Source organism: Rhea pennata, chromosome 3, assembly GCF_028389875.1.
Source record: "Rhea pennata isolate bPtePen1 chromosome 3, bPtePen1.pri, whole genome shotgun sequence".
NCBI classification, from domain to species: domain Eukaryota; kingdom Metazoa; phylum Chordata; class Aves; order Rheiformes; family Rheidae; genus Rhea; species Rhea pennata.
The window spans coordinates 72078602-72093076 of record NC_084665.1 but is presented as its reverse complement, the minus strand read 5'-3'; the positions used below and the strand labels follow the sequence as shown (position 1 = coordinate 72093076).

The window sequence follows — 14475 nt, the reverse complement described above, 5'->3', positions numbered from 1 at the left end:
TGGAATCACACACATTGTGACAAACATTAAATAAATTATGTCTCAAATGGATTTGTTTTTCTGTGGTACACATCACATCATATAACCAGTATCACTAATTGCACTGAGTGGCTGCAGAAAAGTTTTCTGTACAGTTGTTTAATTTCTGCTGTAAGTATTTCAATGAATCTAGTTTTACATTTGCAAAAGCCTGATGTTACCATATTCTGTGAAGTGTCTTGAATATAGAAATCCTTAGAGAGGGGGAAATTAGGGTGGTCTTATAGTCTTGTAATATCGGTTTTATAGGCTATGTGCCTGTTGTTTTCCCTCTCAGACCTTCATAATGTATTGGTTAATTAAAGCCAAATGAGAGAGGATAGTAAAGCTTTCCAAGATATCATTTCATTATAAATATTAAGAACATAAGCAGTCAGATACAGAAAAGTTCCGTTTAGTCCCCCCTACTGAAGGGAAAGGTTACAGTATGAGCTCAGTCATGTTATTACATCTGAAATAATTCACAGGAGGAGTATTGCATCCAACTAGATTTTTGAAATTCTCCTGCTCCTTAGAAGTACTCAGCAGGTTTTATTTGCTTGCTGTTGTCTTATTGACAGGATTAATGTCAGGAAACTCACTGCCACATCCATCACTACCACACTCAAAAATAACAAACTGGCCAAATATATTTCTTTATGGAACAAGAACAGGCTAAGAAAACCTTTTACTTGGTGAGATCATACCAAACATATACTGCTCTTTTTTATAAATGAACATTGGTGGGGGGGGAGTAACCTCAGTCTGGGAAGTCCTCGGTTTCTCTGAGGGATTTTCATGAAGAAAAGGAAAGGAACAGACAGACTGGGAAGACTCTTCTACAGTTTTCTATATCTATACATTTGTATCAGAAATCTTCTGCTGTGCTGGGATATACTTGAGAAAAACATCTTGAAGTTAGACTCACTGCAGCAGTACATGACCCTCTGGTTTATGTGGGCACTGTTGAATAAAGATGGCTAAAACCCTTCCTTCTTTTCTTATTCATCAGCAACTCAGATTTTAAAAAAAGAAAAAAAATGGAAAAGGGGGGATCAAAATGCATTGAATACAGCCCCTTGGATGTGGGGCTTAGAAGGGGGGAGTCCTTCCTAGAGTTCATATCCTTCTTAGAAATTGATGGGATCCGTCCTCCCACACTTGAGCTGGTAGAAAGTCCACACATCTTTTCAGACTATTCAGGCTGTACTAATTCAGAGAGAAAGCAAACATCTTTCTGCAAGGCATCAGTACTAATTACACTGAGGCTTGAAGATGAGGCTCTCTCTTAGAAGAGAGACAGATATTTTTCCTCTCAGAGTCTGAAATGCATATTAGCGTCTGCACAAGTTAGATAATTGAGACAAAATGAAGCATCTTAAGGAGGAAATGGAAAGAATGCAGATTTTTGTTGTCTGTCCTGCCAGCCTGACACAGCTTCTCACAGTTAGACAGAGAAAAAGCATTCTCCTAGGACTCTAACTGCGAGGTAAAATGAGTCAAATTTGCAGTTGCTTAGTGACAAGGATGTACCCGTGGAAGGCAATCACGGCTCAGATGACACCCAATCATTACTCTTTGCTCATGCTTTAAGTTTTTTTGAGGATGTTAACTTTTTCATCCCTTCTTTTGAGAAGGGGATCACTTCCACTTAAACTATTTTAACCTGCAGAGGGTTTGAGTCTGGATTTTCAGAAATGAAAGGAAACTTCAAAGTAAATTCTTCAAAATTCTGCCTGTCATCAGGCAAAACGGATAAGCAGATTAACTTAGCTAATTCAATGAGAAAACAATAGATGGTAAAAATTAAAGCAGTGAGATCCTAACAGAATAAATATATTTGGAGGTTAATGAACTTAACACAAGAGACCAAACTGTAGAGCTTGGTTTAGAACAGGGTATAGTTATTGATTTGCCCAAAGGAGTACTGTAGAATGCAGTAGAGCAAAAGCATGGGTATCTTTGCTTTCGGAGCGCTAGAGTCAAAGCACATGCATATGGTTAAATACTTTGAAAGTCTTCTTCAGCTGCCTAACCAGGACACGCAACTCCATCAGAAGGTATCTGCAGAGGCAATGTCACAAAGGAGGACATCAACAACAGGCGCGAGGAGAAGTGCGCAGCTCTGACAGGCAACAAAATGCTGAGAGCGATCTACTGCGTGCAAGAAATAAAAACCACTGTCTGCTATTTCTGAAATTTGTAAAGCTCCAAACTTGGTCACTCTAAGGAGCCATTATGAAGAAAAAGTCACCACATTATTTGAGGCACTTGGTAGAATAAAGTGGTACTGTGGATTGTTAATCGTTTGCCTTGTATTTTTAATACTTAGCTGAAACTTTTTAATACAGAAACGTTCAAAATCTTAAAAAGTACTCCTGCATGATGTTTGGAGAAAATTAATGTTTAAAAAACAGCAAAGTGAAGTATATTATGTTACCACTTGCTCTACCTCTAAAATAACGTTCAAGCATATATAATAAATTGAAGATGTAATATTATCATACACGCTGTAGATAACTCTAGTCCACATCTACTGTTTATTAATCCATGCTTGCTCCTCTGACAATCAATTGCCTTTTTCAGAATGGCCTCAATGGGCAAGATGAGGCTCATTTATTCCCTTTCTAGCAAAACAAAGGTGATATCATTTCCAAAAGATGGATTTCTGGGAAGTTAATTAGATACAAACTATATGTAATATTCTGGATTCAGCAAAACTTAAGTATAGCCTAAAATGCTTTGCTGATTCAAGACAGAGTTAAACATATGCTAAGTGCTTTGCTGAAATTGGGCCCAATTCTTGCCAAAAGAGCACCTAATCATAAAAAAATTTCAGGGCTATAAAAGCTTGCTAGCTATAGAACAACCCCCCTTAAATGCCTTTTCCATAAAGATTGGACACTTAAACAAGCTTTTAAACTCTAATTTCTATTTAAAAACATTTAATTTTGATACTATTTCATTCCTATCATTGTTACTTTCATGCTCTAAGGAATAAATAGTCATTTCTTTTTTGTAGTTAACTTGCTCCCCCTGCCTTGTTCTTGAAGCAACATCATTTTAGTGTTAGTAATACAACAGTACTCTGTTGCACTGGTCAGACTAAACAATGACATTTAGTAGTACCTAATATGACTGAAGAAAAAAACAAGGCTACAGTTTTAGTACAAGTGTCTTCATATAGTCAACTATGGTGTGAAAGGAAGTATAGGAAATTATTTTAATACTATATGATGCTGAAATACTGTACAGAGCACAGAAGGCATAAACACAGCCATAGTATGCTAGACTGAGACCAGGCACTTCAAGATCCTAGAAAAAGTAGAAAAAATATCCTGAATTCTAGATCATTTACTTGAGAAGTTTTTAAAAAATGAAGAATAAAAAAATGGATTTCAGATTAGAAAGCTTAGTGTAAGATAAGCTATTTCATGCTCCATTTAAATATATGCTATGTGAAAAGAACTGAAAAGAACTGAAAACCCTCTAATATTGGAAAATTCTTCCCCTTTGAGGGCATGCATTAGCCAAAAACTTGCTTTTTCCTTTCCCATAATAAAATGGGAATAATGATCTAGTTTACATGATCCACCAGGCAGTTTAAGATCATTTACTCTGTAACAGTTTCTCAGCCCTAAAGCTGCCATCTAATTTTAGTAGGTTGGAATGATTTGTAGAATATATCTACATCCAACTAATAGATTCCTGCAGATATTAAGGGAAGGTTGAACAGTGGACTACAATAGCCAGAAGTTAGCTGCTGTAAAGGCAGCTAAATGCATTTCTGGCAGACCAGGAGCAGAGTCAGCTGCCATATTTGACTAATTCTAGGGGAAACTCACTGGCACGAACAGCTGTGGAGGAAGACCTAGCTTCTCCTGTCAGGCTGCTGGAATCTGCAGGTCAGATCATCTCCACGAATACACAGTGCAAATACACCCAAACCTTTAACTCTGCCTTTAAAACAAGAAGCTGAATAAGTCAGAATATTTAGAGTGAGGAAGAAGACTGATAAAGAATAAGTATGCTAATCTGGAGCAGAAAGGAAGCCTCTATGATTCCAAAAGACTACAGAAGTATCCTGAATCTAAACCCAAAGACCCTGAGTAGCAGCATAAATACAGGTAAGATTTTACTATTTTGTTTACCAGTGTATATTCCCTGCGCTGCTTGGGTGAGGATTTATTTTGTCCAGAAATCAAATGCAAAGCCTGTCCACATGCATGTAATATGCTACCTTCATCATTTGTCCCTGAAGAGTTAAACTGCAAACCAAGAAAATAAATTCTGAGGACAACTGTACTTAACATTAGAGGAAGTCTGAGAGGGTTAGCATCAGGGGCTAGAAAACTGAACATAGTACCCCAGGCTAGGTAACACCTGTACTGGAGTAACACATGCAGGGATACTAACGGGGCAGTGGCTTGGCTGCTCGTAAAGAGAAACTTCAGGGCACATGGCACACTCAGATGTAAGATCCTGAAGAGATTTCAGGATGGCAAACTCTACTAGGGCCCTGCTTGAGCATGGTGAGAGAGAAAGAGAAGGAAAGGCTGTTCCTCTTCTTTTTCTCTTTCCAAAAGTACTTACAAGGGGGAGTGGATATCACATCCACTCCTGAACTCCAATTTGCACAGGTTTTTGATGTCTCCTTCTTTGGGCAGTATGTCTACACAAGAGGAGGATGAGAGGTTGGACACAAGATGGGTGTGCGCTCAAAAAAGAAGAAAAGGAAAAATACCAGATCGCAGAAGAAACACTGTGAATAAAATACAACCTGACAGGTTACTTTTGAGAGCTATCTAATTGGGACAAACATGAAAAAGAGTCCACGATATTTTCAGCTGTTCCAATAGGATTGTAAACTTTTCAATAAATATGCTGAATCTTACTAACATTTTGTACTACTTCTGTGCTTTTAGCAATGTTTGAACTTAATTCTTTGAACCTAATTCTTTCCTACAGATAGTCATTAAAAGATAACTACAGAACTCAATACTTTAATGAACCTTTTCCTCCATTTCAAAGCATACTTGCTGTCCTACAACTTTTGCCCATTTGTGTTATTTCTTCCTTTTAAAGTAGGAGAATAACACATACTTTTAAAAAAGTATGGCAAGTATAAAATGCCTGCTCTTTCCTGCTGATGTTTTATTTGCTGTTGGTGGCCTAGAATCTAAGAATTACAGCAATTTGCTAAATCAAATACTGTTTGTCACTAGTAGAACTCCTACGGTTTAAACAACAGCCACTTTCAGGGTACGCAGGTATTCAGGCAAGTAAATCTTAATGATTCTTGGAAAAAAATATTGTATCTTCCTGAATACATTGCAGATACTTATTTTATATTTCCTAAAGTAAGATAATATTCCAAATGGGGGCTTTCTTCTTTTCTTTTGGTTGATGCTGTTAACAGAGTAGAAAAGAGCTCCTAATTTCTATTTTTTACTGTAAAGAAACTAAATGCATACCACAGTAAGTGTATATCTCTTTCCTGAAGATGATAAACGTGAAGTCCCGGAAAGCACTGATGGTTCCAGAAGTTCATCATTTTACAGAAATCCCTGCTTCACATAGAGGAATTTTAGGAAATTTAGAAGGCATTTTAGAGAAAAAAAAAATCTATATATATGTGATCTGACCTTCTCTGAGAGTTTGTTTTTGACCAGTATCAGACATATTCTGTTGGGGTGTTTCTACAAAGACAATTCTTCCTGCATTATGTAAAATGATCTGAACATCTTAACTTGATCTCTGGTCAGATTTTTCAGAGTAACATGTTCCTAGTAACTTACCTTAGGAAATAATTTCCTGCAAAATGTTATTCTTTCCTTCTTTGTCTTTCCCATAGTGGCAAAATCAGAGGCATAATAAAGTAATAATAACTCTAGAACAATTGAAGTATCAGTTTATTAGCTTGGATGCAACTAACATTTGAGCATTTAAAATGGGCTCTTCTGTCATATTTATTTTATTCTTTTTGAGTCTAAACTAAATTTCACTAATATTCAAGGGAAATTATTGCTCAGAAAGAGTGTATGTTATGAACCCAAGAGGCATAATAAGATTTTTATTTTTATTTTCATTGTGGAGAGGAAGATGTGAAAAATTAGGCATTAAAAATTAGTAATTAGGACAGTATGTTTCAGTACAGAAGCTATTAAATATGCTATAAAATTAAATTAAAAATTGCAAGACCATTCCAGGGAAATTCTGAGCTGCAATCAAGAATTAATTTTTATAGCGTTAAAAAGACTTGGATCTGATTTTTAATTCAGTCTAATCATCAGGGAAAAGCACTATTATTAGCACTGAAAGAAGGTGCAAAAGTATTGTGTATAATGTTAGGTTATTCCATAAAGGGAACTCACAGACAAGCTCTTCCCAACATTGATCTTAACTAAGGAAAAATGGCAATGTTTTTTTCAGTACCTAGTGGCTATGAAGTTTCTTTATACATGCCAAGGAACATGATGCAGTGGAGTTCAATCACCTTTCCTGTTGATATGGTTGCAAAAATTCATGATATGGCTGTAGTCTATGCCAGCTAGCATTTTCTCAACAACTTTTGGGTACCTTGAGCAATTAGCACTGGTCAGGAGCCATTAATAAATAGCAGTAACTGTAGGGTTAGATATGCAGTGGGCTCCGGGCGTTTTTCTGAAGTGAGGCTCAGAAGGGATGGGATGAACGTAGATATTGCCTTTGCAGGCGCATCTCCTGCCTGAGGATCTCAGTTCCCCAGCAGTGGGATGGCGCACGTGCTCAGCACATACTCCTTGATGCTGAGAAACCTGAGAGCTTCTGTCCTGATCTAGCTACATGATCTAGCTACAGAGCATGCTGCGCTCCCCATGAAATCATATGAAAGAAACTTATGCTTTTTCCTCAAAGAAAAAAGATTTCAGTCCTCCAGTGAGAGGTAAATGCAAACAAGAGGATTAATGGAACCACTTTAGAGTTTTATTACTCTTTGAGACTGGGGCTCTAGGACAAAGTCTTTGGCTATAATGCTGATCTAGGATGTTGTATCTGCTCTCCCCACTGAAGGGCTCTTGCTCTTATTTGCTGTTATTTGCTGACTCTTCGGATTTACTGATAAAATTGTTGTCCTCACCACAAAATGAAAGAATTAAGGAAATTTAGCTTTAAGTTAACTTTGACACCACCATGACCACTCATATCTGTTTATGTTTATGCCTGTGCTGATAGATAGATAGATAAGCAGGCAGATTTTCTGTAAGTCTAGGTCAGGCCCAGACCTTCCCTGCTGGCACCACTGAAGAGGTAGTGCATCACAGTGTAAGGAGAGGAGAGAGTAGGAGAATTTGGACAGGAATACCGTAAGAAAGTGTAATAGGAGAAGACTTAGCATCATGAAATTGCTGCATCAGTATCTTCACCCACTGTTTCTCCCTTCTGAATAACAGCACTTGAAATTATTCTCCTTTTCTTTAAAGCCAAAGGCTATGCTCTCCAGCACAACTTCAGTTGGGTGCCAGAGTGGTAATTTTTCGAGTTAGAGGATACAGTACACAAATTTGAAAATATCCACATTGAAAATCAAGTAACAGATACTCATTGAGAGTGATTTCCTAGAGCAGCCATCAGTTTCCAGAATCAGAAGTTCTCATAGACTTCAAAATTCTACATTAATTTTCTTTGCTCTCCCCATTTAAATGTATAAAGGTAAAAATAGTGCACAATGCATTAGACAGAGATTTCTTCACTAGTAGCACTGAGACCCAGAACATATGTGATGTAGAAGCACTGGAAGATGACCAGCTGTGCTCTCAGTCTGTTCAGTATGCTAATAGCAATAAACCTTCAGCTTTAAGCATTCTGGGGTACAGGTTGCAATGTAATAAGAGATATGAAAGAAAATGAAATATGAAATTGGATAATGGACTTAATTTCCTGTACTAATAGGCAGCAGTCTGGTTATGATGTTGCCAAACAAGCATATTTAATATTTTGCTATAGTGAATTATTCTGCATGTAAATTAATTTTCAGAGAACAGAGCCATTTGGGGAGGGGAAGTAAAAATGTAGAAGTCAAAAAGCTAATGCTCTTTATCATCTGTAAGGCAAACTCGATATTTAGAAACATGTTAGAACAGATGAACTCATTTTATTTTTTCATAATAAGCCATGACAGTTTTTCCCCTTTTCAGTATCTTAAGCAGACTATTGCCACCACCATTCCTGCCAATAAGCAGACTCATTGGAATATTTTTCAAAAATGAACACAAATATTGGATGCAAGCAGGTGGGATGAATTAATTATAAACATATGGTTCTAAAATAATGATTTCTGCAATGCAGTGTGGAGACATCTATAGGTCTAGCTATACAACACACTTTGGCAATAAAGCCCACTTACAAAAATTATCTGTTACACAGATATAAATGTTTGTGGAGTCAGACTCACTAAAACGATCCAGACTCAACACCCTGTCACACACACACACTTTTAGGATATTTTTTTTCATTCTAAGCCATGACAATGGCTTACAGGATTTTCCCGGTTGTGTTAGCAGAATAGAATATTGTGCCAAGCCGAGGCACAACCACAGAAGACAAGGATGGGGAGGTATGGGGAAAGGTGACTTCTAAAAAGCCTGCTTCACACAGTTAACAGCTGCGTGATATGCCCTACACTGCCCTATATCAACTGCAATTCCAGGCTGCAAAACCTTTTGCAATAGAGAAAACTTAAAAGGTTCCCAGCTTGATCTTCGATCAATTCCCAATCTGCTCTGCTGATGTAAGTTATTATTCCCTTAGTTGGTGATTCAAAAATTTGGGGATTTGCATTCTGAGCTAGGTCACTGAGAAGATCTACATTAGAGAAATACTGCTAGAGAACACACTCAAAGTGAAGAAGAAAAAAAAATCACTTCATAGATCCATGTAACCACACAAAGTTGAATTAGTTGAAGGCAAGAAGACGCAAGGACAGTGGGCTGTAAATAGGAGTGCTGAGACTCTGCTGCCTAGAAAGATTCCCGTGGAGTGTGTCCCTGCAATGCCAGCATCAGGTTCAGCTCAGCTGCGCTGAGCCTGGAGAAGCATAAGCCACTCTAGCGTAAAGGAATAACATGGATTTTATACCTATTATATTCTCATATGCAAATTTTCCTTTTTTTTTGATAGCTAATTTAAAGCCTGGGAAAACTACAAATATTCTGAGTATTTAGGTTTTACTAAATCAAGTAGAAAGACAATGGGGCTTTTTTGAAGAGGACTGTGAAGCAAAACAGAGCAGAAATTAACAGAAAGTTGTTGATTTTTACAATCCAGTCTGAATTTAATGTGAATTAGTGCCACTATTGTATTTCAAAAAGTTTATTTAACTTTTCAGGGCATATTAAGGCAGATCAAGTATGAGCTCCATTTGCTTGTGTAGGAACTACTGCAGGATTAACATTTTGAAAAATCAGGTCCCTTCTTGAAGTGCTTGAATACTTACAAGCCTAACCTGGAAACTCATGTCTGTAAATACTCGCTTTTTTGAAACTAGTCTTTAGATTGATTTTTTTTTTTTTTTTTTTGGCTCCAGCCCTGAAAAAAAGCCCAGTATGGCAGCTTACTGCTGTCATGAAAGTCAGAAACTCATTACAAACATTTTTGGAGGACAAGAAGCTATTAGAAATGCTAGAGGGCCATTCAAAATGCTATCGTTCTTCAAAAAGTATTTGCATACAGATTATCACAATGAAATGTATTTTAGTTTGAGCGGACAAAAAGCCAAAACAGTGGCTTTTGTATAATCCAGTAGATGGTGCTATGATGCAATAAACTGGTTCAAAAATACAAGAAATGTGTTGAATATGAAGAGAAAAGATTATATTTAGTCCTTTACCTGGTGGTGCTGGTTTTGTGGCAGTTGGTTTGGCTGCAGGAGCTTTTGCTGGCTCTAAAAAAAAAAAAAAGAAAAAAGGGGGGGGGGGACAAATTAAAAAATTAAATCAATTACTACAAAGAGTTTTATCTTGAAAGACAGAAATATGAGGAGGGTGTCCAATGAAAGATACAGCCTGTGGCAAACTTTTCAGTGGAGAGTCAACCAAAGAGATTACCCAGAGAGGAAAGAACTAAGTTGCTTTCAGTTAACTCAATGATCTGAACAAAATAGCTAGCCAAAGAGCTAAAGCAACTTCTAAAATCTTGCCATTAGCAATCACTTTGTTTATTTTTTCTCTCTACTTATTCCATATCCATCGGTAAAGCAGAGTGAAGCAGTTATCTGTGGCATTCTGTAGGAATGCAAAGGGAGGCAGGAGCTCAAACCCGGGTAGCTCGGAGCAGGTACCTCACAAGGGAAGGGCTGGCTCCACGCTCACAGGTCGTGCCGTGCTCAGGACTTGTGAGCGTTTGCAGCCGCTGTGGCAGAGAGGCAGTGCAGCCGCACTGTCCCTACCGGCCAGGACACTCAGGCTTCACTATGCTCCGGTGGTGGTGTGGCTCGCTGCTGTCGGCCGTAACCACGGTTGGGGAGTCAGCCTATACTGGGTGCAGAGCTCAGTAGAAGGTAGGTGAAGACTGCCAAGGTTTGACCTCTCCAGATGGGCAGCAGCGTTTGACCAGAAGCCTTTACATTTGATCTGGCAGTTGAGAGAGGCAGGAGGTCCTGAGCCAGCCTACAGTAGCTGGCCTATCTGTGAATTCAGCAACAGCACCTCCTAAGTTCTCATAGCTGTTCAAAATAGTATCCTGTCCCCTAACCTGTATCCAAACCTAATGAAAAAAAGCAAAAAATTGGGCTGCTTCTCAAAGTACGTTCAGAGACATTGATACTTGAGGAGCCTCTCTCCACGCTGAGGAATGGAGGAACATCAGGGGAACAACTCAATCTTTGATACTGCACTTGAAACAGCAGCTGCTTGGTTCTCCTGGTAGAGAAACAACCCCTCTCAGACTGCTTAACTGTAGTTCTTCTGATCTCAATCTTTTCATGAAACATTTATGTTATCTCCTCTTTACTGAAACAAAACTTTTCCTTGTGGAATGAAGTTTCAAATGATGAAGGGTATGTGAATCCCCAAAGGACACTTTGAGAATCTCAGCCCTGGGTAGAAGAATATGACTAGTCTTGTGGATTTATTTACTCTTTACTAGAGTTTAGTTAATCCTTTGTATCCTCAGGAACTACCAAAACAGGCTGTACTTAAACCAAGATAATTTAACAAATATCCATAAGCTAAACTCCACTGGCTTTCATAATGGATTTTTTATATCAACTGTAAAATCCTGCTAACTAATAATTCACATTTCCATATTGTGAGAGGAAATAATTAATCATTTTAATCACATTTGAATTACAGAATGCCAAAAAAAGTTAGTTAATCCTTCACATCTGTCACTGTGTTATTACAAAGAAAAATAATATGGCTAAATTAGGAATGTAATTTTGAGTTCTTCCCCTCCAGTCTTTTGACAAGTTCATGAAAGATGCATCAGATTGTCTTGTGAAACAGAATGAAAACAAAATATAGTTTTGCAAGTGTGCAATTGTTTTGTTTCCATTCATTTAAAAGTCTGCAGCAGATAATTATATCCTAACTTATTTGGATCTTAATTATTATCACAGTATTGTAATTAGTTGGGGTACTCACTCATCCTTCAGGGAAATATGTAGAAGAAGACCTTGAAGAAGGGTTTCCTTAAAATTTTTTTTTCTTGAATGCCTGCTCCTGCAGAAGCAGGAGATCCAACACACATACTCTGCAAGTGGCAAGATGGACTTCTTTCAGAACTGCAGGACTCCTGCACTTATTCCCTTCTCCCTCAGGTAGAACATACTGGCCAGCAACACTTTTTTTTGGTTTCTTAACATCTCTGAAAACAAATGGATTCTGGATTCTTTTTGGTCCACCTGAATTTTTGTTTTCATCTGAAATACTTTATTTTGAGCAATTAGAATAATTTTGGTTGAGGAAAAATAACATGAAGGACATTTTTGACCAAAAAAGTTTTGTAATTTATTAATACATTTAACTTTTTATAGCACTAAACAAAGATGCGACTGTTTTAAACTCTTTTTGGAATTCATAAAATGTTTCAGTAGCAGCTGCTAGACAATACTCCTGTTAGAAGAATTATGTGCTCAAATCCATGGAGCCTTCAAGGCTTACTTGCAGACAGGCAGGAATACCACTAGTAGATCATTATTTGTACACCAAATCCATTATAACTTTTGTTCAATGTTTTTGCAAAATTTGAGTGGGAAAGCAAAGTACGAGATTTTCTTGGATGCCAAAAGAAATCTTCTCATAAATTCCTGAAAAACTGAGGTTGGTAAGGGATTCCACAGAGAACACTTAAACTTCTGCCATAAGGTTGGGAGAGATCGCGTATGAGCTCGGAGTCAATACATTCTTTAATCATGCACTTGACTGAGCCTTTGAAGCCTCAGATATTTCCTAACTTTTATTATACGTCATATTTTCAGAACAAAGATTCTGAGCAGTTGGAGTCTTGCCAACAAAACTACTTGTAACTATCTTCACTGTGTTGAGGCATTAATGCTTACAAATTTGTAGAAAAGAAAGGTGCAAGAGTTCCTTTGTTACCAATGTCATGTTCTGAGAGAATGATTTTGTTATTCATGCAGAAGAGCCCAGTCCCAACATTTCTGCAGCCTCAGAAGCCTCTCCATGTGAAGCTGAGGTAACTGATAAGGCAATGCCATGATTTTGCATTTGTAAACAGGCTCCATTTACACAAGTCTGGTGGTCCTCAGGTGACCCTCTGCAAACCTGCTAGACCCTGAATCTTCTCAGCCCATTTACCAAACTTGCTGCTTCTGAGAGCACACTCAACTGAGATCTAACTTGACATTTGCTTCTCTGTGAAACCTTTGTATTTGAAGACAGTGACAGAAAGAGGGGAAGGCAGAACTGTCAGTCACAAAGAGTATGGGATTAGAAACAGCATAAGAATGAATTTAGAATGTAGGAGGCAGCTGGAGTCTAAATATTTCATTTTTTCAATTATAAATGGTGTAGCTACTTTCTTCTTTGTGTTTTCAACAATTCAATAACTATAATTTTGGATTATTGAAACATGCTGTTTAAAATTACATGACATGTAAGAGATCATAACCTACTGCATAGTAGTGTCTTACTTTTAAGTTCTTTGGACACAGCAGCTTCTTTTTTATCTGTAAAATAAAAAAAAACATATTCATGAAAACATAGAAAGTGCGTAGGTAGACAAAAAACAGCAGTATGTGCTTTAGAAGTAAACACCTGATTTGCTGCAAAGAGCACTGTTATAATGTAGTGGATCACTTGAATTCTGTTTCATGGTAGAGTTGCATTAATTTAATTTAAAGTGAAAATGCAACAAAGTCTGGATGAATATGGACACTCTTGTTTAATTTTAGTAATCTGTGGGATCTGACATATGATTGAGTTACCATGGCTTACATGTGCTAGCTGTGCCATTCCCCATGTGCCATTCCCAGATTACAGCAAATGCAAGGGAAAATGCAGTAGAAGAATCTAATAATAGAGACATATGATGAAAGGGATTATCAAGTCTAGTCTTCCTAAAATTGCTGACAGCCATACAAATGATGCCTAGTTTGGAAGGTTTCACAAAACACCTAGCCAAAAATCAGGCAGTTACATGTTTCCCCCATGCCAAAACAAACAGAAGATTTATAATTAAAGAGAGGACACCAAAAGAATGCAAGCCATCCTTCCAGTCCAACCTGGAGAGAAGATCCCTCCTGCTTCCAGTTTTTCCCATTGCTCAGTTGAAATTCAGGTTAATACAGTTCTCTCATATTTGTGACAAACAGCACACATATGGCTGTTACCATAACTCAGCCGATGTGGAATAGCCTACAAACCTGAAGAAACTCAGTCCTATGTCTCAGCTGCTTAAAACAGGTAAATCCATCCTTGTTTAATTTAAATGAAATTCAAATAACTCAGCTATATCAAAATACAGTATAGCCAGACAGCCTATCAGTAAGACTTAACCAAGCTGTTTAATCATATCTCTAGTTAAGATAGCACAACTCTTGTACTGTAAGTCATTTTTATGATGAGTGAGGGTAGATGTGGAATTTTTACCAAGTAGGTGCAAAGGGGCAGAAATATTCAGGGATGGATTATCTTTTCATTATAATTGTTCATCCAAATTAACATCTGAGATTTTATTTGGTTAGCAAACTGGGTCACTTTGATAACTGAACTGGGGAGAGGGGCTGATATACCTTTTTCACTAGCATCATCTGTGCAACTAAGAATTGATTCACGAATCATAGAATCATAGAATCAGTAAGGTTGGAAGGGACCACTGGAGATCATCTAATCCATCTCCCCGCTCAGCAGGGTCACCCAGAGTATGTTAGACAGGGTTGCATCCAGGCGGGCCTTGAAGATCTCCAGAGAAGGAGACTCCACAACCTCTCTGGGCAACCAGTGCCAGGGCTCCATC

General features: G+C 37.7%; 1 protein-coding gene across 1 annotated transcript in view; it reads right to left on the bottom strand.

Annotated features, from left to right (window-relative positions):
- The window catches only part of TRDN (triadin), a 241172-nt gene that overhangs the window by 86483 nt on the left and 140214 nt on the right, over positions 1 to 14475 (bottom strand). Inside the window, 2 exon segments of the mRNA XM_062573067.1 lie at positions 9887 to 9940; positions 13151 to 13186. Of these exon segments, the coding sequence (XP_062429051.1) occupies positions 9887 to 9940; positions 13151 to 13186 (90 nt within the window).